This window comes from Lissotriton vulgaris, chromosome 7 (genome assembly GCF_964263255.1).
Source record: "Lissotriton vulgaris chromosome 7, aLisVul1.2, whole genome shotgun sequence".
In the NCBI taxonomy this organism is placed as follows: Eukaryota; Metazoa; Chordata; class Amphibia; order Caudata; family Salamandridae; genus Lissotriton; species Lissotriton vulgaris.
Genome location: NC_141695.1, coordinates 608,207,927 through 608,232,970, shown reverse-complemented (window position 1 = coordinate 608,232,970; position 25,044 = coordinate 608,207,927). Strand labels below are relative to the sequence as shown.

At 43.9% G+C, this 25,044-nt stretch overlaps 1 protein-coding gene across 2 annotated transcripts in view; it reads left to right on the top strand.

The window, feature by feature from the left end:
- MYO15B (myosin XVB) overlaps window positions 1–25,044 on the top strand; it is a 961,787-nt gene that overhangs the window by 365,442 nt on the left and 571,301 nt on the right. For both annotated transcript variants that reach the window (XM_086930750.1, XM_086930751.1), the window contains 2 exons: window positions 1,941–2,138; window positions 2,249–2,346. In XM_086930750.1, coding sequence (XP_086786876.1) covers window positions 1,941–2,138; window positions 2,249–2,346 — 296 coding nt within the window. The remainder of the gene's footprint in view (window positions 1–1,940; window positions 2,139–2,248; window positions 2,347–25,044) is intronic.

Genomic DNA, 25,044 nt, shown 5'->3' with positions numbered 1-25,044 from the left:
TTAGAGATACTCCAGAATCAGAATTGGCCCTGGTGCAGATAGAAGAGAAGGTCATTGTTGTTTTGTCGGAAAAGCAAATGCTTAGAGCATCACCCAGTTTAGCAGATTAATACGTGGGTTCTACCCCAGACAGGTTATTAGAAACCGAAACCCAGATATGTGTACTGAAGGACATTTTACAAAGAGGAGGAGGCCACTTGACCATTAACATTTTACCTCAACATGGACTGGGCAGAGGGTCAGCAGCAGACGTCCAAAGCAACAAAATGTGTCTAACTAGGGTAAGTGCTTAATATGAGCTAGTGTTTTGCTGGTGGGGCCCACAGGCAGTCATTTTTTGGGACCAGTGCTCATTTTTCATCACCAGACTTTGACCCAGAACAAGAGAGAGAAAGGGAGAACAAAGGAGAAAGAGAATAATGAGAAAACAGCCTACCCAATAAAATTAATATGTTCTTGTGTAATGTAACAGGTGCTCATGTAAAGCGCTCCAATACCTTTGGGTTGAGTTCGCGCTATATAAATCTGAAAAAAGGGGGAGGATACAGAGACGAAAATGAACCTGCAAGAGTGCGATACAGAGGCAGGAGGAGTTGGTAGCAGAAGAAGGAGACATGGTTCGAATCAAGACTATGCAGCCTTGCTATTTACCAACCACGATCTTCTATAGTGCTGGATGCGGGCTTCGGAAGAAAACTTTGGGCCCCAGCACATATTTATTTTTACAAATTTAGTACTGGCTGGGTACCGCCAGAAAGAGGCATTTGGTAATATGGTGGATGACACCGCTAAGTGTACAAACACTTCATAGTTGAGAAAACACTCTTCTGTCAGACCATGTCACCACCCATGTCGGCCACAAGACCGACCATTGCAAGGATGTCCCTTTACGGGCATTGCGACATTATCAGGGTTGCAGCCTGAGACCTGGACAAGCACAGTTGAGGATATAGAAGTTAGTATCGAGATTTAATACTTGTAGTGCAGAAGGTGAGTCAATAATTTAGTGCATTGAAACCTCACTGAGAGAAACGTCCTTGCATTCTTCCATCCCAGCCACCGCAGTCATGTGAATAAAGACTTTCAATTTGTAAGCCTGAAAACGCAAACGTCTAAGAATGTGTGTCAGCAAGGGAGGCCTTGTGGAGTTTGTGTGCTTTGGCTAGTGTTAATCTGAGATTCAATAAAGCCATGAAGGTGGAAGTGTATCTGCATGACAATATTTGAATATTTTTCGATGATTATGCGTATTTCACCGTGCACACTGATGAATGGACTACATATGTTTTGGATACTTAAATGTTGCCTCTGAATTTGATCACCTCTGTTTTCCTGTCTCCATTCCTTCCTCACACGTCCACTTGTCTACGTTATTCTACCTTCACCACTCCCTCTCACTTTCTCCTCCCTCTTTCAACCCTTCTTTCTGCCCGCCACTACTTTATTTTTGTCATATTTCCCTTCCTTTCTTCTCTTTATTCTTGACCCTGTCTCTTTTGACACTCCATTCTCTCTTCCTCCATTTCTTACTTTTTCTCCCTCATTCTCTTCTCTGATTTTGTGCCCATTCTTCGAGTGTTGTCACTCCCCCACCCTGTTTTCCATCCATTTTTCTTAATTTTGACATCATTACTTTTCTCTGTCCTTTCTTCAACACCTTTAATCTTTTCCATCCTCTTCCTTCGTTATCTCTCTCTTCTTAATCTCTATCACCTGCCACCTCATTTCTCCGGATATACTTACCTCCTTTTACTGACTTATTTCTTCCTTTTGTTATCCTTTTCCACCTCTTCTTTTCCTCTTTTCTTTCTCCATGCTTCTTAACCACTGCACATTATTTCTCCTATCATATTCCTTATTTCCCATCACTCCCCTCTCCCCCTTGCCTCCCTTTTCTCTCTATACTGCTTCTTGTTTCCTGGTCTCCCCTTGCCACCCAGGGGTGTGTTGGAAACCCCCCGAGGCTGGTCTGTCTCCCTCTTCACAGGTGATGACTGGCAGGACCTGACTGGCTGTGACTTTGTCCTGGATTTGATCGCAGAGACCGAAGAGTACCTGAGCCCCTCTAGCTCATCCCTCAATTACCCCCTAATGAATGGGTCAAGGATGGGCAGCTCTCCTTCGTCCCCTCTGAACATGTGAGTACCTAGGACGGAGGGGCCGTAGCTCCTCTTTTGTTTTGATTTTGTTCCAGACTTGGTGCTTTGAGTTCCACATCACATCTAACTTTGGTATGTTGTATTCTTAGGATGGAGCAGCACATCCCACCACCACCCATCATGCAGGCGCCGGTCCTGCCGCCACCGCCCTTCCCAGCCCCTGGATTCAACCCCAACCGAGCTAAAGGTGAGCCATTTCTCGTTCTGTGTTATTGGCAGGGTAGTAAGGGCACTTGCAATCCAATAGCAAATTCCACAGCAGTGTTACCTGGCATATAATCAGTTACCATGCATCAGTCATCCGTGCAGATATCTGTACACCTTCCATTCAGAAGGCACATAAACAAAGCTTGACAACTGGTCAAAACCATCTTTGTGACATATGGAAACTTGCAACTAGGCGTAGTCCTGTCCAGATGGCAGAGGAGCATAGAGACCTCTACTCCAATGTGTTGACATCATACACTGCCAGGAACACATGACCAGTGTTGTATGAGATGGGTTTCCAGCTCTCCATGCTTACTTGAACAATATGAACACACACATGGTGCCATTATATACTTGAACTGATCAAGGCCACTGCCATAAAATCTTCGTGATTGCTTTGAAGCCAGTAGAATTTGATTCTTCGCTACGCTAACAGAGTCTCTCTACAGCACAACCACTACATAAGACCCATATTTAGCCCTCATGAGTGCCCCTGTTTCCACGGTGCTCCATGTACCGTTTGGTTATGTAATTACACTTTCAGGCTCTACGACTCCCCCTTTTTCAACCTCAATGACTGGAGTAACTTTTTACAAATAGGCCTCACATGTGCGTGATTTCCACAACTTAGACACTTGTCACCCAATGTTTCAGTCTCTTTCAAATGTCTCCGAGATCTACTTTTCTCTATGAGGTGTTTTTTAGGCATTCTGATTCCTACTTGAAGTAAGGTAACTGTGAACCTCTGGTATAGACCATATACTTTAATTACATGATATTTTAATTAATTACCTTGCATATAGTATTGGATGCTTATTAATTTCTCAGTGACATAGGGCCGATAGAGTGCTCTTTTACTTTGTTCAACCTGATGATGACCCCATCACTCTTTCAGGAGTTGAAACGCTGTAAACACCCATAGGCGCAAAGCCTTTTTCAAAAAATGATTTTTTCCTTAAAGACCACATGGATTACAACGTGACCTCATTTTTACTTGATGATCTGCTCATTTGCCTTACCTGTTCAGTCCACCATCATTGATCTCACTTTATCACTTCAGTCGGACAATACTCTCCTTCTCACTATTACAGTGTGTTCAGTCACTTTTGAGCACTTGCCAATTGTTCTACTTGATTACTGCCCATGTCTTGTGCTTAATTGTGCCTAAAAAATAAAATAACTATTTTTGTATGTATGTTCTACTCTTATAATTAAGTCTTTGCGTTGACTGTCCTAAGAATTATTTTTATTATCTTCCATTGCCAGTTTGCATATTGAATACATTGGTACCCAGTCCAAACGTGGTCTACTGGTTGCTCCTGTGGTTTTCTATATATTTAATGAATATAAAGGTGGAATTGTTTGACTTAACTGCACTCAGTGACATTCATGCAGTAATCCATGATATGCCGCTTTTGCAGTGACATAGATGTCAGATGAATGGAAGATTGCAATACCAGTCAGGTTTTTAGACATGAAGGGCACCGTAGGAGCATTTATAAATTGTGTTTAAAGACCTGCATAAATGCATATATCTTAGGGTGGCATCGCCAAGCATTACAAATGATCACTGAGGAGCTTGAGGTCTTCAGCCTCCAACAAATGACACTTAGGTGGTGAGTACTACAGCAATCTTCTGCTAGGTCATCCTCGCCCACAGTGAGGCTACCCGGTGAAAGCAAGGCACCCAGGTCAAGACACAGGGGTAAGTAGCTCCAACTATACGACTCTGTTCTAAAAGGTTCATCCAAAAAGAAAGAAGTGAAACAGTCTAAGCTCCGGCACTCAATCAATACCCACCGATGCAAGTGACAAGGCGAGCCCTATTGTCGATTGTGTCAATGGCCATTAAAAGATCTGTGAGGACACTGGTGTTCCCCCAGCAGCATGCATTCAGCATTGTCCACCATATGAACTTTAGGAGCCTCAGTCCGATTTCTAAATGCTCAACAAGTAATAGGTACTGATGTGCTTTTGGATTTGGACAGCCATATACCTATCCGGTAATCTACCTAAAACTGCAAACGCTCTAACGGGCCAGTCATGTCCATGCTGCTGAAGGTATTACCTGTTTGCTCAAGTATGCAGAAAATACCTACTTCATGAGTCACATACTGCTTCACGGCTCAAGGTCGTCATCGACCAACATATTATATGGATGTAAATAATGTCATGTGCAAACAATCATTGTGCTTACATCCTGGTGACCGGCTCCAGGAAACCTTCCATGTGAATTTCAGGGTGGCAGGATAACAAAATGTAGGAATTTGCAACCCCTCAAACTTAGCAGGTGATAGGTAATAATCACATTCAATCAGAGTGACCTGTCCACTCTGTATCTCACAATGAAGCCTTTGTGGTGGGCACCTCCATTCTCCCTACAGGAAGTATTATTCTACACCTGCGAAGTCAACAAATATTTCCTAGCTGGTGTTAACTCAACCCTCCCTACTCCTCACAATAACAGCCTACACCTAGAGTTCCTGCTTAAAAAGCAGTGCGTCAAAGTCTGTGAGCAGTGTAGGAGTCTAGTTGTTTGCCCGATGGGATAGCCCCTCAAGTACCACCACACTTTGTATCACTCTCTGGCCAGGCCTGGCCAGAGAGCATAAATAAAGGGGCCGGGGTCGCTCGGGACTTCCAGACCAGATGACCACCATCCTGTGTATGTGGTTTCTTGTATGCATGCAGTGTCAGCGAGTTCCTGTCTTGCCCCCATATGCCGACCTGCTACTGGGGTGCTCCTAGGACGTCACACTGGCGGCGAGGGTGGGATGTCTTCCTAAGCCCAAAACCCCCACGGAAGATCAGCGCCTACCTGAACCTGAGAGGCGGCACCGACAGGAGCGAACCCAACAACAGGGGAGATCGCCAGTGGAGAGCGACGTCAGTAGCGGAACCGAGGGTGAGCGGCACACAGCACGGCCGGCATACACGAGCGCCTCAGTTCCAGGAAACACCGCAATCATTGACCAACAGCGACTCAGCACTGCCAGAGGCCCCAGTGATTTCCGCAAGCAAAGTACTTCTACAACATATAAATAGGCATTAGCATCTCTATAAGAAGAAAAGTATGTTAACATCATACCTCTCCTGCACTCTTCCCTTTCTATCTCGAACCAACAAAGATCAACCATAACAGCTGTAGAAAGACGAGTTATCATTCATCACCTCGAGGGGGAACACAACATCAAACATCTGTTCTAATCTTATGTGTTACTGTTAGATTTGGGGGTCTCTAGTTGGCTCAGGTTGGTACTTTGCGTCAATGTACCTCAGGTTGCGTTGCGCTTCCAAGACAAGCAATGTCGCAGGGAGGGAAATGCGGCAAAGTTCAGGTGCAGAGAAATAAAGACGTGAAGATCTTCCAGATGCAGCACGTTTCTCCGGGGATGCGAGAAGTTCTCGGTTCGATGCGTGGACTGCAGCGGCGACACCCTTATTCAGCGATGCGACAGCAACAGCTCCAACTGCGACACTCTTCTCCCACGATGCGTGAAGCTTCCGCGCAATGCAACAACTACAGCTGTGACATCCACGATGCGACAGCAGCAGCTCCGACGGTGGTGCGCTTCTCGGGGATGCGAGGCACTTTTCTTCGATGTGGTGCATTGCGACAGTTCCAGCGGTGACACCCTCCCTTGGAGTTGCCACTGCAGGCACAGCGACGGCGACACGCTCCGACCTCATTGCGAGACTCTTCTCTCGATGCGGTGCTATGCGACAGCTACAGTGGCGACACCCTCCTTCGGAGTTGCGACGGTAGCAGCAGCGACTGAGACACCCTTCCTCTTCGTTGCGGCACGCTTCTCTCGATGCGGTGCAGTGCGACAGTTCCAGTGGCGACACCCTCCTTTGGAGTTGTGACGGCAGGCACAGCGACGGCGACACTCTTCTTCCTCGATGAGTCACGTGTGACGGCAGGCACAGCTCCTTGCGACACGCAGTTCCTCAGAAGGCCCAAAACAGAAGCAGGCACTTCCAAAAGAACTCCGGGGAGCTGGGGGGGTGAAGTCTGTTGTCCCCGAGTCTTCAGCAGGAGGTCCTTCACAAGTTGAAAGCAAAGTACACAAAGTTCCTTTCTCCTTCCTTTGGCAGTAAGGCAACCACTGCAGGCCAATCCCCCAAGCAGCACTTCAGCTTGGGAATAGTCTCTCTTCAGTTTCTTCAGGTTCCTCTCCTCTGTAAAGGTTTCTTCTTGTAGTCCAAAAGTAATCTAATTTCATGGCAGGAGGTGGAGCCTGCATTGTGGAAGGCAAGTACAGTCCTGGAGCACTTTGTTTACAGGACTCCTTCTCTTCTTTCAGTGTGCAGGGCAGAGACATCAGCCGCTCCCCAGGAGGTGGAGCCAGAATTGTGGAAGGCAGGCACAGCCCTATTAAATGTTCAGGTGCAACTCCTCCCTCCCATCTAGATGCAGATCTCTCTATTTACCACTGGGCTGACTCATCCTGTCTCTTGGAATCCCCCAGCCCTGTCCCTCACAAAACCAGACAAGGAATACACAACGTAGTAGATGCAGGCTTGAAAGGTTAGACAAGCAAATACCTACTTTCTAAAAGTGGTATTTGCAAACACAGAATGTTAAAACCAACTTAGCTAAAAGATGTATTTTATCATTCTGAGTTCAGGCATACTAAACTCGAATTTCTACCATGTTCTCTGAGTCAGTTAGGATTATAAAATGTAATAATTCTAACAGCCCATTCGGGCCTATGGAGAACAGGTAGCCTTGTATTAGTAAAAAACAAAAACGGCTGTAATTCCCGATTAGGACATGCCACACACATCGGGGCTTGACCTACCTTATACTTATTTATTTATTTATATTTATTTATTTATTTATGAAACTTATAGAGCGCACAAATGCCCAAGGGCGTCTCGGCGCTGGTAACAGTAAACTAAGACTCTAGAAGGCGAGCAGCTGGGAGTTATTGATTAAATAACCATGTTTTTATTTTTCTGTGAAAAATCATCAAGGATTGAGAGGATCGCATATCCAGGTCCAGTGAGTTCCATAGTTTTGTGGTAGACACCAAGAAACGTCTGTCACCCCAGGAAACCGTTCTGGTTCTAGGCACGGACATCAGGAAGGCATTAGCAGACCGTAATGGTCTATTGGGGACATGAAATGATAGGGCATTTAAAAAAAAGCGAGGTCCTTGATTGCGGGTTGCTTTATAAGCAATGCACAAAGCCTTGAACTTTATTCTGTTTTTCACAGTAAGCCAGTGGTAACTTTTTATTACATGGGCGATAGGCATGAACTTAGGAGTTGCTGAAAGCATTCTGGCAGCAGCATTCTGCACCGATTGCAACTTACGAATCACTTTCTGTTGGGTGTTCATAAACAGACCGTTGCAATAGTCCAATGAGGACATTACAAAGGCAGTGATCAATGTTCTGCCTGAGCAAGGAGGTAAGTAAGGTAAGATCTTTTTGATGATTTTAATTTTATAAAAGGAAGCAGATGCAATGGCATTTGCATGAACAGCGAACGTGAGCTTTTCGTCCAGAATAACTCCAAGATTTTTAACCTTAGCAACTGGATTGGGAGGAGAGCCTAAGTCAGTCAGCAGGCCACCAGGAACTGGACCAGATGGGATGGAGGTGCCAAAAATCATAACTTCTGTTTTCTCGGAATTAAGCTTAAGACAATTCTCTGTCATCCATTTGCTGATGGCAAGCATACCTTGTTGGAAATTAGCTGCTACCCTCTCTCCGTTGTTTTTTATCGCTAGCACCAATTGGGTGTCATCAGCATAAGATGTTAAGCTCATCCCATATTTCTTGATGATTCTTGCTAAGTCCATAACATAAATGTTAAAAAGCAATGGACTCAGGGATGAGCCTTGCGGGACACCACATGGTAAGGTCATTTGGGCAGAGTGATATTTGCCCAACATGACCATCTGGGAGCGTTCGGAGAGAAAGGAAAGCAGCAGATCTCCCGCTCTATACTGGATGCCCATGGAGTTGACACAGCCGATCAAGATGTTGTGATCGACCGTGTCAAAGGCCGCTGATAAGTCCAACAAGATAAGGACGGCTGTCCCACCCTGATCCAGTATTGTTCTTATTTCGTCTGTGGCCTTGATCAAGGCTGTTTCTGTACTATGCCCTTGGCGAAAGCCAAATTGGGTGTCGTCCAGTAAAGAATGATGTTCAATATACTGGGAAATTTGAGTATTCATCAATTTTTCGACCACCTTGGCTGCAAAGGGCAAGCTAGCAATAGGGCTATAATTTTTAACATCCTCCGGGTCTAGATGAGATTTCTTTAGGAGGGGTTTTAACAAGGTGTTCTTCCATATGGCAGGGTAAATAACAGTGAGGAACATTGAGTTAAATATTTCAGCAGCTACAATATTTGCCACAAGAACGAGGATTGCTGGTGGGCATCCTTACAATGCACCCTGCCCTTGGGCGTACCATAGGGGTGACTGATATGAAGAAAAGGGAAGGTTTAGGGACTGGCAAGTAGGTGCACTTGCCCAGTCAGCATGGCAGTACCAGACTGCATGCAGGCTCTGCAATGGCAGACCGTACACATATTTTACAAGGCTGCTTCTGTGGGTGGCACAACCAGTGCTGCAGGCCCACCAGCAGCATTTGGATTTACAAGCCCTGGGCACACTCAGTGCACTAGACTAGGGTCTGACAAGTAAACCAAATAGTCAAACATGGAACCACTTATTAATACATCAATTTACAATAGGGAGCAATTGCACTGTGGCACTGAATAGCAGTGGCACAGTGCCCAAAGCATCTAACACTAGCAAAAATACATGAGGCAACAGCAAAAATGGAAGGGAGACCCACACCAATGGTGCCAGGTCTAACAGTTACCAACCTCGTTTTTGTCTGTGACATATGTTTCAGGGCTACATATTATGTTGAACACCAGTAGGTGTTTAAGGCAGCAGTAGGCTCTAAATGTATTGAATAGGAATGCAAGGTGGACACTTCATTATTTCCCAAAGCCTTGCTCTCTCTCCTTTACAGTCTTCCCTAAGATCCACGAAAGTTTAGGTAACCAAGCTTACCCCACTGACACCCTCACCAAAAATCCCCTCCCCATTCTAGGTTCACCTGCCCGCAACATGTGAGAGGTGCTTTTTCCCTTCCAAGAGTATTAAAGAAACTCTGCTTCGGATAGGCGTCCCAACAGGATCTCCTCGCAACAATCTGCTTCCTTAAATGTCTGCTTCACCTCTCTTCAGAATTGTGTAATGTGGTGGTATGATCAGAAAATGTCAGTCAATGTGAATTTTCCGGATCACTGACATAATATCGATGTCATAAATATCGATGTAGCAAAATATCGATTAAAAAATATAGAATACCAAAATATCGACTTCCTATCTCCAAACAGGTAAGGACAAATATCGAATATATCGATGTAAAAAATATAGTTAGTCAAAATAGCGAATCTTTAAAATATCTTAAAAGTAATGTAAAAGTAATGAAATAATAAATATAATTAACTTAAGCATACTTAAAATACTTAAATCACCTTAAAATTATGAAATAATTAATTTAAGTTAAAAATAAATAAACATACAATTACATTTTTTAAAACATATATATTACCTACTGGCGGTCGCCAGTAGGTATATATAGTTAGGATTTTTTCCCTATGGGATTTTTGAAAATTCTATGTCTAATAACTTTAGCGTTTGTGGACGGAATCGGCTGAAATTTTCAGGAAAATGGCACATTTTGTTTCTGAGCAGCCCCTGAAAATTTGGGGGGGTTTCGTCAAGGGGGGCCGAGAAAAAAGGGGGGTCCCAAAACGCGTTTTTCCCATGTTAATTTCCATAGGGCCTTTGGCCTCACTTTTAGCTCGAACGGCTGAATGGATTTGCACGAAACTTGGCAAAATTGTAGGGACTGTTAGCCCGATGTGCCTTTGCTAGGTCTCAATATATGTGCTCCAGTGGATTTTGAGAAATTAACGTTCAAAACGAGATATATATCTGTAACAGCGCTCCGGGCTGCGCTCCGGTCCGCTTACTTTTCGCGAAACGGAACTTTGCGATGCGAAGCTGATTGGCTCCCCGGTGTCTGTCAACATTCTAAACAGTCCGGAGCGGCCGCTATCTTATCTCTCGGTAGGATCGAGAGAGAAGAAGAGGTGAAAAACGAAGGGGGAATTTAATGAAAGGGGGCAAGGTATACCCCTCTTGACCCCCTAGGAATGTTGTTGGGGTTATTAAAGGGTCCCGTGGGGAAAATAAAAAAAAATATATTTTTCACGGTAGAAGCGCTTCCCGGGCCGCGAACTGGGCCGCAAACTGGTAGCGAAACGGGAATTCGCCATTTTGTGCTTCGTTTTAATTAAATTACTAGGTATAAGGGGGTGCGGGAGACGTATCCTAATCCCTTATGTTTTCTGAGGGTGGCTGAGGAGGCTCATATATGTTGATACATGTCTTCCAGCGGCTGTGCGTGAGCTTTTTTTTTTTTTTGCTGCGTGACGTCTGTTAACGTTCGATTCGATGGAAATCAGGAAGTGTTGACCGCCAATTTGTCAGTGCGATAAAATATTTTGTTATAAATGAATCCTTATTGATAAACATTGTCTGCGCCATCTTGCCTTTTTTCCAATGCCACAATTTTGTCGTGCACGGCAGCCATTTTAGATGCCAGGCCGGTCCCAGGCTATCACCTAGCCCTGCGGATGTAGTTTATGGCCCCAGCTGTAGAGAATCCAGACATGCCAACCCTCCCGATTCAGGCGTGAGACTACTGATTTCAGTGCTAGTCTCCCGCCTCCCGATTTCTGCAAGCAAAAACCCGGGGGCATATTACCAACAACTAGCGATAATTTTTGTCTCTAACTTGTTTAGAGACAAAAATTATCGCCGCACATCGGCGATTTTTATCGCAGATAAACCTTGCTATTAGCAAGGTTTATCGCAAATGCGATAAAAAACGGCCGCAATGCATGAATATCGCTGAAAAGTCAGCGATATTCATGCATTATCGAGCAAATGCTCTTAGCCATGTTATCCACCTCCCATTGGATAACATGGCTAAGAACTGCTCAGGGCAGGTGTTAGCTTTTGGAGATATTCGCGCTTAGCGCGAATATCTTCAAAAGTTGGTAATAGGAGATAGCGATGTTAGGGACTGTTTCCAGTCGCTAACATCTTGGCACGCCCACTTTGCATGTCATTAGTGATAAATATCACTGACATGCAAAGCGGGGCCCAAGATGGTCGCTATCTCCTTTTAGCTGTCACTAACTGGTGTTAGCGACAGCTTGGTAATAGGGAGATAATTTTATCTCCGCTTTCTTGGCTTTTAAAGCCAAAAAAGCGGAGATAAACCCCCTTGATAATATGCCCCACGATTCCTCGGGGGTTTCAGCTGACAAGGCTTGGTATTGTGTTACGTGGTAATTCTTCCAGGAAACGTCAGAGGGTCGATGCAGGGGTTCTAGAAGGGGTGATAAACCATTTAAGCCTCATGAACAAGCGCATGGTCTTTTAAAGATCTGTGAAGTACTCGGGGCGGCGGTGTGTGTGTGTCCTCTTTCAGGAGCGGGCGGGGGGGGGCACTGCCAGCAACTTGCCAGGCCAGGCAGTGTTCAAACTTGCATCACCCTTTCTCTGCCTGCTATTGCGCTCCATGCTTCGGAAAGGTAAGAAAAAGAACGTGCATTTGAGTTTGAAATGTCCGATCCTGTAGCAGTACACTTGCAAAGCCCACACATGACAATAACCCGATTCAAGGCCCCATTCACCCGATTTTTTAAAAATATATAGCACTCCAACAAAGTAGGATTATAAAACTTTATTAACTTTTAAATATAACGAACGGAACAAAAACTGTAAAAACATTTAAACATTTTTGACAAAAAAAAGCAACAATGGTCAGAAGCTGTCTTTTGTGCGAATAGTCCCAAGGCAGCACAACGTGCTGAGTTCTGGACGGCACCCAGGTGATGTCACCTGGGTGCCGCACTGGTTTTTGGGATCCTACAATGCAGCTCAGAAAAACAGCGTGGGGCGTCCCGGGTGGTGCGGGGGGAGGCCTCGTCAGTAGCGGTCTGTTGTGCGAATAGTCCCAAGGCAGCAGAACGCGCTGAGATGTGGATGGCACCCAGGTGATGTCCAGTAAACTGCCGCACTGGTTTTGGTATCCTACAATGCTGCTCCGAAAATTGGCGTGGGGCGGCACGGGGGGGGGCGTGGGGGAGGCGGCGTGATCGGGCCTCCCCAGGTGGCGGCCATCCAGCTGTGTTGCGCCCGCTCTTGCGGCTACAGCGTCTCGCTCACCATGTAGTTGAGTTGCTCCCACTCTTGCAGTGCAGCGATAGGCGGCTGCCACAGGACTCTTAAAATGGCGGACGGCTCTTCGGTTTTGGGCCTGGTCCACTAAAATGGCCCTGGGACACCTTGGAACTCGGACGCTTGCCTGCTAGGGCTTGGGCTCTATTCTCGAAAGCGTCCCCTCAGCCGTGAAGATTCTACAAAAGTCTTGGGGGCCCTCGACTCCTGCAGGCTTCCGGTGGGGAGCGGCTGCCATGATTGCTCGCGGAATGACCACGACAGAGCCACGAGATGGTGGTGCTCTCATGCTGACGCCAGCTTCAGTCTGAATCATCCAGAAACAAGGTGGGGCTTTCATCGTTTGGGAAAAAAAAATGTTCTAAACCAATGAAAAGTGTTATTTTTAGGTCATATGACCAAGCCTTCCATCTTTAGGAAACCAAAAGTAAAATGAACCAATGAAAAGTTTTATAAACAAGTCACATGACCTGTTATGCGGCATAGGGCTACAAAAAGCGTAGAAAATCCGTTGGAACGTGAGGCGGCGTCAGTAGCGGACCGATGTGCGAATAGGCCGAAGGCAGCACAACGCGCCGAGATCCGGATGGCACCGAGTTAGTGTCCAGCAAGTTGCTGCACTGGTGTGGCTATCCTACAATGCTGCGCCGAAAGTCGGCGTGGGGCGCCCCATTGGCCTGTGAGGTCGCGTCAGTCAGTGGGGGCTGTGCGTCTCCCCCAAGATGGAGGCTCCTCGGCTGCAGTGGAGCGCCCCTTAGCGTTTCACTCGCCGTCCAACTGAGTTGCGTCCGCACTTGCGGCTACAGTAGGCCGAAGGCAGCACAACGCGCCGAGATCCGGATGGCACCGAGGTGGTGTCCAGCAAATTGCCGCACTGGTGTGGCCATCCTACAATGCTGCGCCGAAAGACGGCGTGTCCAGCCGAGTTTCTCCCGCTCTTGCGGTACAGTGACTCGAACGCGCCGAGATCCGGATGGCACCGAGGTGGTGTCCAGCAAGTTGCCGCACTGGTGTGGCCATCCTACAATGCTGCGCCGAAAGTCGGCGTGGGGTGCCCCGTTGGCTTATGAGGTGATGTCAGTAGTGGACCGATGTGTGAATAGGTCGGAACCAGCACAAGGCGCCAAGATCCGAATGGCAAGTCCTGGATGTTGAGTGCCATAGTTGAGAGTTCTGAGCAGTGCTTGTAAGACTGTCTGAAGCTTATTTGCACCTGCTGCAGCTTCACTATTGCCCTGGTGTGGCCAAAGGTCGCACATGACATAGGCGGCCGGCTCCCGAGGTCCGGCGGAACTTTTTTCCTTTTCCTTTTTGCTTCTTGTCCCACAATCCGTTTCATCTGAAGACACGACCAGGTCCCTGAATGTGTGCAGGGGGACGTTATTGATTGAATCAAAATGGCGGCTTGACACAAAGCTGACTCAAGCGTTGCTGTTGATGCTATACAGACAAAAATTGGTTTTCCGTTTGTACATTCTTCAGGATTTTTTTTTCCATCCAAGGCTGATTGAGAGTTTGTAGAAAAATGGCTTCAGATTTTCCACATACTACTCTTCAACATTCTTCCTAAATGTAACAATGTGAGACTCACTAGGAGAACGGCTGTTTATCTTTCCTTTCAAAATGCTGCCAACAATATTTTCTGAATGGAAGACACCATCTTGTAGCATAAAGGGCCGAAATGGGTTCTGGTCTGGCCGATGGTTGGTGGAGATATTTTGACTATATCTTGGACCTGCCCGGCCTCGCCCAAAATGGCGCCGGTATAAATGGGACTCGTAACTCCTTGTTGTGTACTGGTTGAACAACCTTGATATCACGAGATATGAATGCAGTTTTGATGCTCAAGGCGGGCGGGGACGAGAATTGATTGAATATTTTGACATCCCTATTGATATTAAGTTCTGATGTGTTATTGATTACTGTAGTATTGAAAGTTCGAATTAACGTCACGCATGGTACTTGCCCGCAAATGTATATCTAGATAATTTTTTTGTAAGTGGCCCTGTCGTAATTTAATTACAAAATGTACGTCCACCGATTCCGCAACTGTTAGACAATTTAGTTCTTGCAACCTAATGGCTCGCTCGTTACGTTCCTCTATAATGTAAATGTCTCCTCATCATATACGATTTCAGTTTGCTCCGTGGCCGGCCCACGTGGTTATAGGCCCGTATTTGTATACTGACATTTTCACAATAAAGGTTTTTAAAACAAAACATGGTAGTAGTATTTACATTGGTAAAGTTTTTACTTTTAGTCACTGTTTTCGAATCAGTAAAAGGCAAGTGAAATAAAGCAGTCCAATTACATGACGGATAAAAGGTATAATATGTAGGAACGCAGTAAAGATAAATGGTCAAGGGCAGTTGTGTTTTCCACTCCTGCAACATAAAGTGATCGATAAGAATCTGATAATCAGGCGTATCGGCGACTAAGACAGTAGGCCGAGTCTCTTTTACTCAACGGCTCCGTCATGGAACGAAGAAACGCCCTTTTTCTCGAAAAAGGAATATATTTTACTTGCAGGACAGTTGTAAATTTTCCGGGAAAGTACATTAGCCTGGAATATTATAACATATATGTTTTTTAAAAAAAAGTTCGAAATCAATAAAAAGCGTATTTTTTAGGTCATATGACCAAGCTTTTCATTATTAAAATAACAAAAGTAAAATGAACCAATAAAAAGTTTTATTAACAAGTCACATGACCTGTTATGCTTACGTTACGCGCTGCGCCCCGGATCACTTCCGGGTGCGCTAACGCGGCGTGTCATATAACGCATTACGCGACAACGTAGGTCAAGAATATAGTCAAAATGTCTCCACCAACCAGCGTTCGGAACACAACCCCTTTCAGCAGTCCAAAAAGTTCTGTAAAATGACAACAGAGGGGACAGGCAACAAGAACCATCAGTCAAAGAGGGGAGGGCAAGTTCTTCTCTACCGGGTCATGTTGGGGCGCTACCGGAACTGATCGAATTGGTAGTCTACAGTGTTTCTGGATGTTTCAGACTAAAGCTGGCGTCAGCATGAGAGCACTACCATCTGGTAGGTCCGTCGTGGCCATTCCACGAGCAAACATGGCAGCCGCTCCCCACCAGAAGCCTGCGGGAGTCGGGGGCCCCCAAGACTTTTGTAGAATCTTCACGGCTGAGGGGACGCTTTCGAGAATGGGACCCAAGCCCTATCAGGGAAGCGTCCGAGTTCCAAGGTGTCCCAGGGCCATTTTAGTGGACCACGCCCAAATCTGAAGAGCCGGCCGCCATTTTGAGGGTCCTGTGGCAGTCGCTTATCGTTGCATCGCAAGAGCGGGAGCAACTCAACTACATGGTGAGCGAGACGCTGTAGTCGCAAGAGCGGGCGGTAAACAGCTGAATGGCGGAAGAGGCACAGTGTAGCAAAAGCGGGCGGAATGGCAACTAAAACGGTAAAGGGGCGCCCCACTACAGCGTGTCTTCAGGTCAAACGGATTGTGGGACAAGGTCCAGAATAGAAGAGTCATCAAAAGGCAAAAAGTTCCGCCCAACCCCGGGAGCCGGCCGCCTATGTCGGGGGCGATCTCAGGCTAAACCGGTGCTATAAGACTTGGGGAGGGGGTCGGAGCCAAGCGTCTTCTCCGAGTCCGTGCGATCACACCGCCCCTCGGGGGCCTTCGTCAAGCGGTTCAGGGAGGCACCGCATCACATTGTTTTCAAATGCAGTCAGGTCCACAAACGACCCTCACTTACTTTGAGAATAGTGAAGCTGCAGTACGTGCAAATAAGCTTCAGACAGTGTTACAAGCGCTGCTCAGAACTCTGAACTATGGCACCCAACATCCAGAGCTTGCTATCAGAGTTTATGAGTTTCATGCTCGATCGATTGAGCTAGCCGGATCGGGCAACAAAAAGTATAAAATAGTTATGTAAATAGTTATTTAATAAAATGTTTTACCCTGTTTCTTTGCTGGTGTATTGTATATATTTTTAATATTTGCATAGGGTTTGTCGTTATTTTGGGCGGGGTGGGTGACGGAGCCGAGCTGTTTTGCAGCCCTCATGGTGTGGAGCTCAGTTCATCTCACTATTTTCGTATTTCTCATGAAGGGTTGTTCCTAATATTTCTATTTTAGCGAGGTCAAAAAGAGATCCAATTAGTGGCCTACTGATTTTGCTCGATTACTTTTATTTTTTTACACGATTTTTCACGATTTTTCACTATCTGCAAAGACTAAACAGAGTATTGCGACTTTGTGCTTGTTTGTAAATAGAGAATGAACCAAAGAGAATCAATTGTAAAACAGTAAATGCTTGGATAACAATCAATCAAATGGAGAGACAAGCAGGCACGACGGATTACAACGGGGGTAAAGGCCTGCGTTAACTACTCTTCACTATCTGCAAAGAGAGAGTACTACTAAGAGAAAAGAGGGGGGGGCAGCGTTCAAAGCACATCAGCGTGCATAAACACGAAAAAGTTTTTACCTATCACGTACTTGACATTTGACAGCTTTTGATATTTGCTATTAAAAAACCATTGAAATTCACTGAAAAAACCATAGGTTATAGGCCATATATAGTTAGGAATTTGCATTTACAAAACCTTGAAAATTCACTGAAAAAACCATTGGTTATAGACCATATATAGTTAGGGATTAGCCTTTTCAAAACCTTATTTTACTCACACAAAACCATTGAAATTTCATATATAGTTAGTTCCACTAACTATATATCGCGCACCCGCAATCCACTGCTGATGATGTCACATATTACATCATTCATGACATGGTTAGTGACATCACTGATGACATCACTGATGACATCTCAAATGACATCACTGATGACATCTCAAATGACATCACTGATGACATCTCAAATGACATCACTGATAAAATCACTAATAACATCTCATTTGACATGACTGATCACATCACTGATGATATCATTCATGAGATAATACCATGAACCTCTTCAGACTCTAATATAACCTTAGATACAATCAGTGTAAACAGACAGTCACAGACTGTCACTCATCCATGGAGTTACTCACACACCTAGTCAGTTATGCAAAAAATCAATCACACCTCCATTTTCTCAACTATACAGTTATACACACCTTACTTATTCAAACATATACTAACACATATTTACTTTACTCTCTTATACAATCCCTGATACATGTTCACAATGATCCATACAGCCACTCACACATTCACTGGCTCTTATGCACAGTTATTTATATATGTCAACTCTCACATGTACTGTGTTTTACATATGTACTTACTTTGACATGTAGCACTGAGATATCCATTCACTCACAAATACACTCATGCACAGTCAACCGCCCATACAGCTGTTTCCACATGCACTTTTGAACCCATGCATATAGTGAATCAACTACTCACACATCTATGTACAGAGTCACACACCTCCCAGCCACCCATACACACACACTCAGTTTCCCATACAAATACTTGGACAACCAATGAATAACCCATACAGTTACTCATATAGCTACTGATTAACATATGCAGCAGTTTGTAGAACAACAGATATAATGATGCACAAATTAAAACAGTTTAGTCACTAACCCATGCACTCAGTGAGACACATTTAATCACTCACTCATACAGTCAGTCATGCACCTACTAAATCCTTCATCCAGACACTTATACATCCACTCATTCTTCAATATGTAAGACATATTTTAACTTTACAGAAACATACAGTCACTGGATGTTGTCATCAGTGATGTCATCAGTGATGTCATTTGAGATGTCATCAGTGATGTCACTGACCATGTCATGAATGATGTAATATGTGACATCATCAGCAGTGGATTGCGGGTGCGCGATATATAGTTAGTGGAACTAACTATATATGAAATTTCAATGGTTTTGTGTGAGTAAAATAAGGTTTTGAAAAGGCTAATCCCTAACTATATATGGTCTATAACCAATGGTTTTTTCAGTGAATATATATATATATAAACATAATATTAATACGAAATATACTATATTTTTACAATAGGATAGCAGGAGGGTAACATTTACTATTACCATTCCAGTAAATGCAACAGTAGAGAAAGCGTTGGATAGCGTAGGGGTAAAAATTACTATTCCCACTCCAGAGAGTGCAACAGTAGAGAAACCGTTGGATAGCGGGAGGGTAAAAATAACTATTCCCACTCCAGAGAGTGCAACAGTAGGGAAAGCGTTGGATAGCGGGAGAGTTAAAATTACTATTCCCACTCCACAGAGTGCAACAGTAGGGCAAGCATTGGATAGCGTAGGGGTAAAAATTACTATTCCCACTCCAGAAAGTGCAACAGTAGGGAAAGCTTTGGATAGCGGGAGGGTTAAAATTACTATTCCTACTCCAGAGAGTGCAACAGTAGGGAAAGTGTTGGATAGTGTAGGGGTAAAAATTACTATTCCCACTCCAAAGAGAGCAACAGTAGGGAAAGCATTGGATAGCGTAGGGGTAAAAATAACTATCCCCACTCCAGAAAGTGCAACAGTAGGGAAAGCGTTGGATAGCGGGAAGGTTAAAATTACTATCCCCACTCCAGAAAGTGCAACAGTAGGGAAAGCGTTGGATAGCGTAGGGGTAAAATTACTATTCCCACTCCAGAGAGTGCAACAGTAGGGAAAGCGTTGGATAGCGTAGGCATAATATTTACTATTCCCACTCCAGTGAGTGCAACAATAGGGAAAGCATTGGATAGCAGGAGGGTAAAAATTACTATTCCCACTCCGGAGAGTGCAACAGTAGGGAAAGCGTTGGATAGCGGGAGGGTTAAAATTACTATTCCCACTCCAGTGAGTTCAACAGTAGGGAAAGCATTAGATAGCGTAGGGGTAAAAATTACTATTCCCACTCCAAAGAGTGCAACAGTAGGGAAAGTGTTGGATAGCGTAGGAGTAAAAATTACTATACCCACTCCAGTGAGTGCAACAGTAGAGAAAAGGTTGGATAGCGTAGGGGTAAAAATTACTATTCCCACTCCAGAGAGTGCAACAGTAGAGAAAGCGTTGGATAGCGGGAGGGTAAATATTACTATTCCCACTCCAGAGAGTGCAACAGTAGGGAAAGAGTTGGATAGCGAGAGAGTTAAAATTACTATTCCCACTCCAAAGAGTGCAACAGTAGGGAAAGCGCTGGATAGCGTAGGGTAAAAATTACTATTCCGACTCGGAAAAGTGCAACAGTAGGGAAAGCGTTGGATAGCGTAGGGGTTAGAATTACTATTCCCACTCAAAAGAGTGCAACAGTAGGGAAAGTGTTGGATAGCGTAGGGGTAAAAATTACTATTCCCATTCCAGAGAGTGCAACAGTAGGGAAAGCGTTGGATAGCGTAGGCATAACATTTACTATTCCCACTCCAGTGAGTGCAACAGTAGGGAAAGTAAATACTTCATATATGAATAAAAATAAATTAAATATTAATACCAAATACAAATTAATTTAAAGTAATTCACAATTTTATATAATATAACAATTAATCAATTAAAAAGAAAACATTTTTTTATTACAAATAATTACCTAATAATACAAATTATTTACCAATTAAAAATTAATTAACAATTAAAACATAATTAAAAATTACAACAAAACAAAACCAATAAATAAATTAAAATATTTAATTAATTACAATTAAATTACTTCCCACCCTTTTCCCCTATAACCCCACAACCCGCTACAGAAAATAAATTAATAAAATTTACATAATTATCAATTAATTAAAATTAATTACCAATTATATTTTAATTAATTACCAATTAAAAATTGAAATATCATTTAATTAAAAATAAGTACCAATAAATACATTTTAAAATTTAATTAATTATAATTAAATTACTTCCCACCCTATTCCCCTATAAACCCACAACCCGCTACTGAAAATACATTAATAAAATTAACATAATTATCAATGAATCAATTAATCAAAATAATTACCAATTATATTTTAATTAATTTCCAATTAATAATTAATTAACAATTAATTCAAAATAAATTAACATGTTTAATTAATTTTAATTAAATTACTACCCACACTATTACCCCTATAAACCCACAACCTGCTACAGAATTTTATTATGCAACAATTAAATACCATAAAATTAATTAATTAAAATAAATTATTAAATAAATATACACTTTTCACACATATACTAACATAAATAATACTTTAAAAAATTGAATACTATTAAAAAATTAATATTAACTTACCTCAAATTCGATATTTTTGTTGTCTGTATTCTCTCCATTCTATATTTTTGTTGTCTATATTCTGTCCATTCTATATTTTTGTTGTCTATATTCTGTCCATTCGATATTTTGTCCATTCTATATTTTTGATTCGATATTAATGCTATTCTATTCAATATTTTTGTAGTCTATATTCTGTCCATTCGATATTGTGTCCATTCTATATTTTTAACTCGATATTAATGTAACTCGATATTAAAATCTCGATATTTTGAGTGTATACCGAACTCTCCCTAAACCCCTCTCCAACGTGTGAGGATGTGTTTAGCTCTCTGTTTATGATTTAAAAAAAGAGTCTCTCCCATTCTCAATGCTGCACAAAGTTATTGGTCCTCCCCATAAAGTTTCACCATTGATCCTTGTTTAGATGTATTCTGAGGTCATCTTCCCAAGCATTGCCGAAAAGGAGCTTGTCTTCGCCTTGCGTCTATGGGCCTTTGAAGCTGTGTAATTCTATATAGACGTGAAATAGTATGCTTTTCTCCAGGCGCCATCACCATTATTTTCTTAAATTCTGTTAGCTGCTTCATCACTTCTTTCTGTTGGTGGATTCTGGATCTAGATGCTCAACTGAATGTAACTGAAGTGTTCCCTCTCCACCAACCCAAAGATTTCCTTTTCTTGTGCAAAATTTTTATATTTCCCTTCGAGGACTGATCTTTCAGCCTTGTGCACGCTCCCTCTCTCCATGCCGAAAACGCCCTCCTCCCCAAACCAGTAGTGAAGTCTGCATTACCCCACAGTAGCTCAAACTAAGACAGGAACATAGTCAGTGCTCCACGTGTGCTCTAAAGGACCCATTCCCTCTGCGTTGCCCTCGTGACAGGGGAAACGAAGCTTCTGGTCTCACTGAAGCTTAGGCAGATGCACCACCTCCCAGAGTGGCCTTCCACTTAACATGTGATCCAGCATCAACCGACCATTGTCTGTTTCTTCCTAAATTATACATTTATTCTGCAATTTACTCTGTTTTTTTTGTCAACCTTTACTTAATAACTAGGCAAGAAACTTATCACCTGTCTCAAACCTCAAGAGCTGGGAGCACCTTTCACTTTTAATTCCTCAGGCACAGAACCTTTTTTCTGGTCTGGTGCAAAGCAGAGATCTTGTTTTTGCACTGCTTTTCATCCTGATACATTCATAGCGACTACATTTAATTTTAAGACATTTCTATGCACCAGAACCTTGGTAGTATTTTTCCTTTTAATCTTTGATCATTATTCTTCGCTCAGGAATTCGTTTTGACCTTTCCTAATAATATTACTTTGTGTGAACTGAAAAACTATCAAGTGTGTGACACAATAATCAGTTATTTGAAAAGATTCTACTAATATAGCACCAGATTTGTACATTTGGGGAACAGAAAAAAGGTCACTTTTATTTACTGCCACCAAAATATTATTTTCCCAACAATTAGCTTTTTCCCTATGGCTTCCCACAAGTGCAGCATTTATTAGTCACTTAAAGTTACTTTCCTGACAGAATCTCATTTCCCTCACTTCCCCTGGCTCTTCCTATGTATGAGCCCTGACTCAGATTATATGAAGCAGCACCAGGAATAAATTGGAAGTAGGACTCTGAAAAGCGGGTGCACTTTCCGCAGGTCTCATCCTTCCCTTCCCGTATCCCCTAGATCTTCAACAGCTTACTGTTTGATGGGACGATGGATAAAAATGGCACTGCCCTTTGATGCGCCAGATGGAGGAAAAGGAAAGGCGTGAATGGTGGCAGCAGGTGCGAGGGTTAGTGTAGCATGTTCTGTCAGTGGCTCCTCACCCTTCCGCTGTACATGATGCCAGCTTCAGTTCTCCTGTGACATTGCCCCCAGCTTCCATGAAGGACAAGGTATTCTCTTCACTGATGGCTCCCTCGGTGTTCAAAGCTATAACCGAACCCAGGGAGGCTGCACTGGGTATTTGTGCCAAATCTGACCATATTAAAGCTGCAATGTGTATTTGAGTCTATCCCTTAACATTTCAAGCAATGTAGGAGCCTATCTCGTTAAATTTGCACTGGTGAGGTTGCACTGGAGAGATGTGGCTACATCTCAGCATATGCAGCAATCACCTGGCATGCAGTGGTTCTGACCAGGAATTGGACAGTTGTGCTTTGGAGGCTGTTTCTGACATTTAAGTCGTAATGGGGCATTTGAGCCTGCAATTGAATATATGACGTTGCACTCAGGCATTATGTAATTTAGATAATGCCAGTACCTTATTGGGACCCCCTCCCCGGGTCAGATTGCATTCGTTACAATATGTGCAAAGAAAAATACCAAGGCGGGATCCTAAATTAGGGAAGTTTCATAGCATCACATCCCAAAAGTGCGAAATACATACCACGATCTAGTAAGGGACTGGTCTGGTTTAGAGAAGGTACATCAGAATATCATCCTCATGCAGCAATATTCTCTCTTCCCAGCTTGTGTCTCCCGGCCAACCCCAGATTTGTATGTCCACTCCTTTCCATGCGGCCAGCGCCTCCACCGCCAGCGCCAAGAACATCGGCGATAGAGGGTCGTCCTGTCTTGTTCCCTTCTCAATATGAAATTCCTGGGAGAGACATCTGTTAACTTCACCCTTGCTCTCAGTCCAGTATAAAGCAATCTCACCCACTAAATGTAGCCGGGACTAAATCCCATCTTAGACAACACTACAGGCAAGAATGGCCATTCGACCGAATTGAAGGCCTTATCCTATTAGAATCTAAAGAGGCACCGGTCCATGGACACGGCCTTTCCCTGCCCCGGCCGGAGTGTTGTGGAGCCTCCTCAGGTTCAGTCTAGTCGACCTAAAGGGCACAAATCCCATTTGGTCAGGGTGTACTTGATCAGTCACAACTTGGCGCCTTCTGTAAGCTAACAATTTTGCCAAGAGCATTAAACAGGGATATCGGCCTATAGGAATCGCACCTATCACACGGTTTCCCTGCTTTGGGGGGTAGGATGATTGTCACTGTTCGAACGTCCGCTGGCAGCACCCCAGTGTGTCATGCTTCCTCTTACATTGTAAGCAGCAGGACAGCTACTTGTCTAGTTAATTTGTGGAAAAAGTCTATAGAGAGCCCATTCCGGTCTGGGGTCTTTCCTGCCTGCATTTGAGGTCCGCTTCCAGTTCCTCCCCCGCGCCTGGCTCAGCCACCTGGGCAGTCCTGTACAAACCCCAGCACTACTTCTGGGGGTGCATCCTGCCGGGTCCTGTAGAAATGTGTCATGTTTATCACAAAGGCCTGCACTATATTCCCACTCCCAATACTTTGACACCAGTGTCCTGTGCAAGCTCTCTAATGTGCATCCTCTTCCTCTCCCTGCTCCCAAACCATGCTAGCAGGTTTGCTGACTTGTCCCGGCTTCGTACCTCTTTCATACTTTTGAACAACAACCTGAATTACATTGAGAAATAAGCACTTAACTGATGTTTCTCACATGAAGATGAACATTTAAGATGTTAGTTTATGACATACTGTAATTAAGATAATAGATATATGTGTTAATGTTGCGTACCTTTATGAATGTTTGAGCTACAAACTGAAACATAGTTTTGCTGAATATGCATCACCCATGCAAACAGATACTGGGCCGTAGGTTTGCATTGTGGCAGCATTGCCATGCCCTATGAATTCTAAGCACTCTGGGGCATATTACCAATGGCTAGTATCGCCGCTTTCTCTGCGAATTGTGCCGAGAAAGCGGCGATATAGCTAGAGCCCTATTACCAAGGGCACTTTAAAGCCTGGGCCGAGCCCACTTTGCATGTCGGCAATAAACATCGCTAATGACATGCAAGGTGGGCGTTCCCACGTCCAACCACATGTAAAATGTGGTTGGAGGTGGGAACACCCTATTACCAAGGCAGGCGTTGGGACACAGAAACCTGCGATAAACTCATTTATCGCAGGTCTCCCAACGCCTGCTCCGACCAGGCGTTATGCATTGTTAACATGGGGGTGTGGATCATAAAGCTGAATCCACCCCCCATATTATCAAGGCCCACATTAGCGTATGAAAACAACGTTTTCATGCGCTAATGGGCCATATTGCCAACTATCGCCGGATTTCTAATCGCCTGCCTGATGCACATTGATAATTGCGCGCTAATTAGGCGATGAAATCCGGCGATAGCCGGGGATA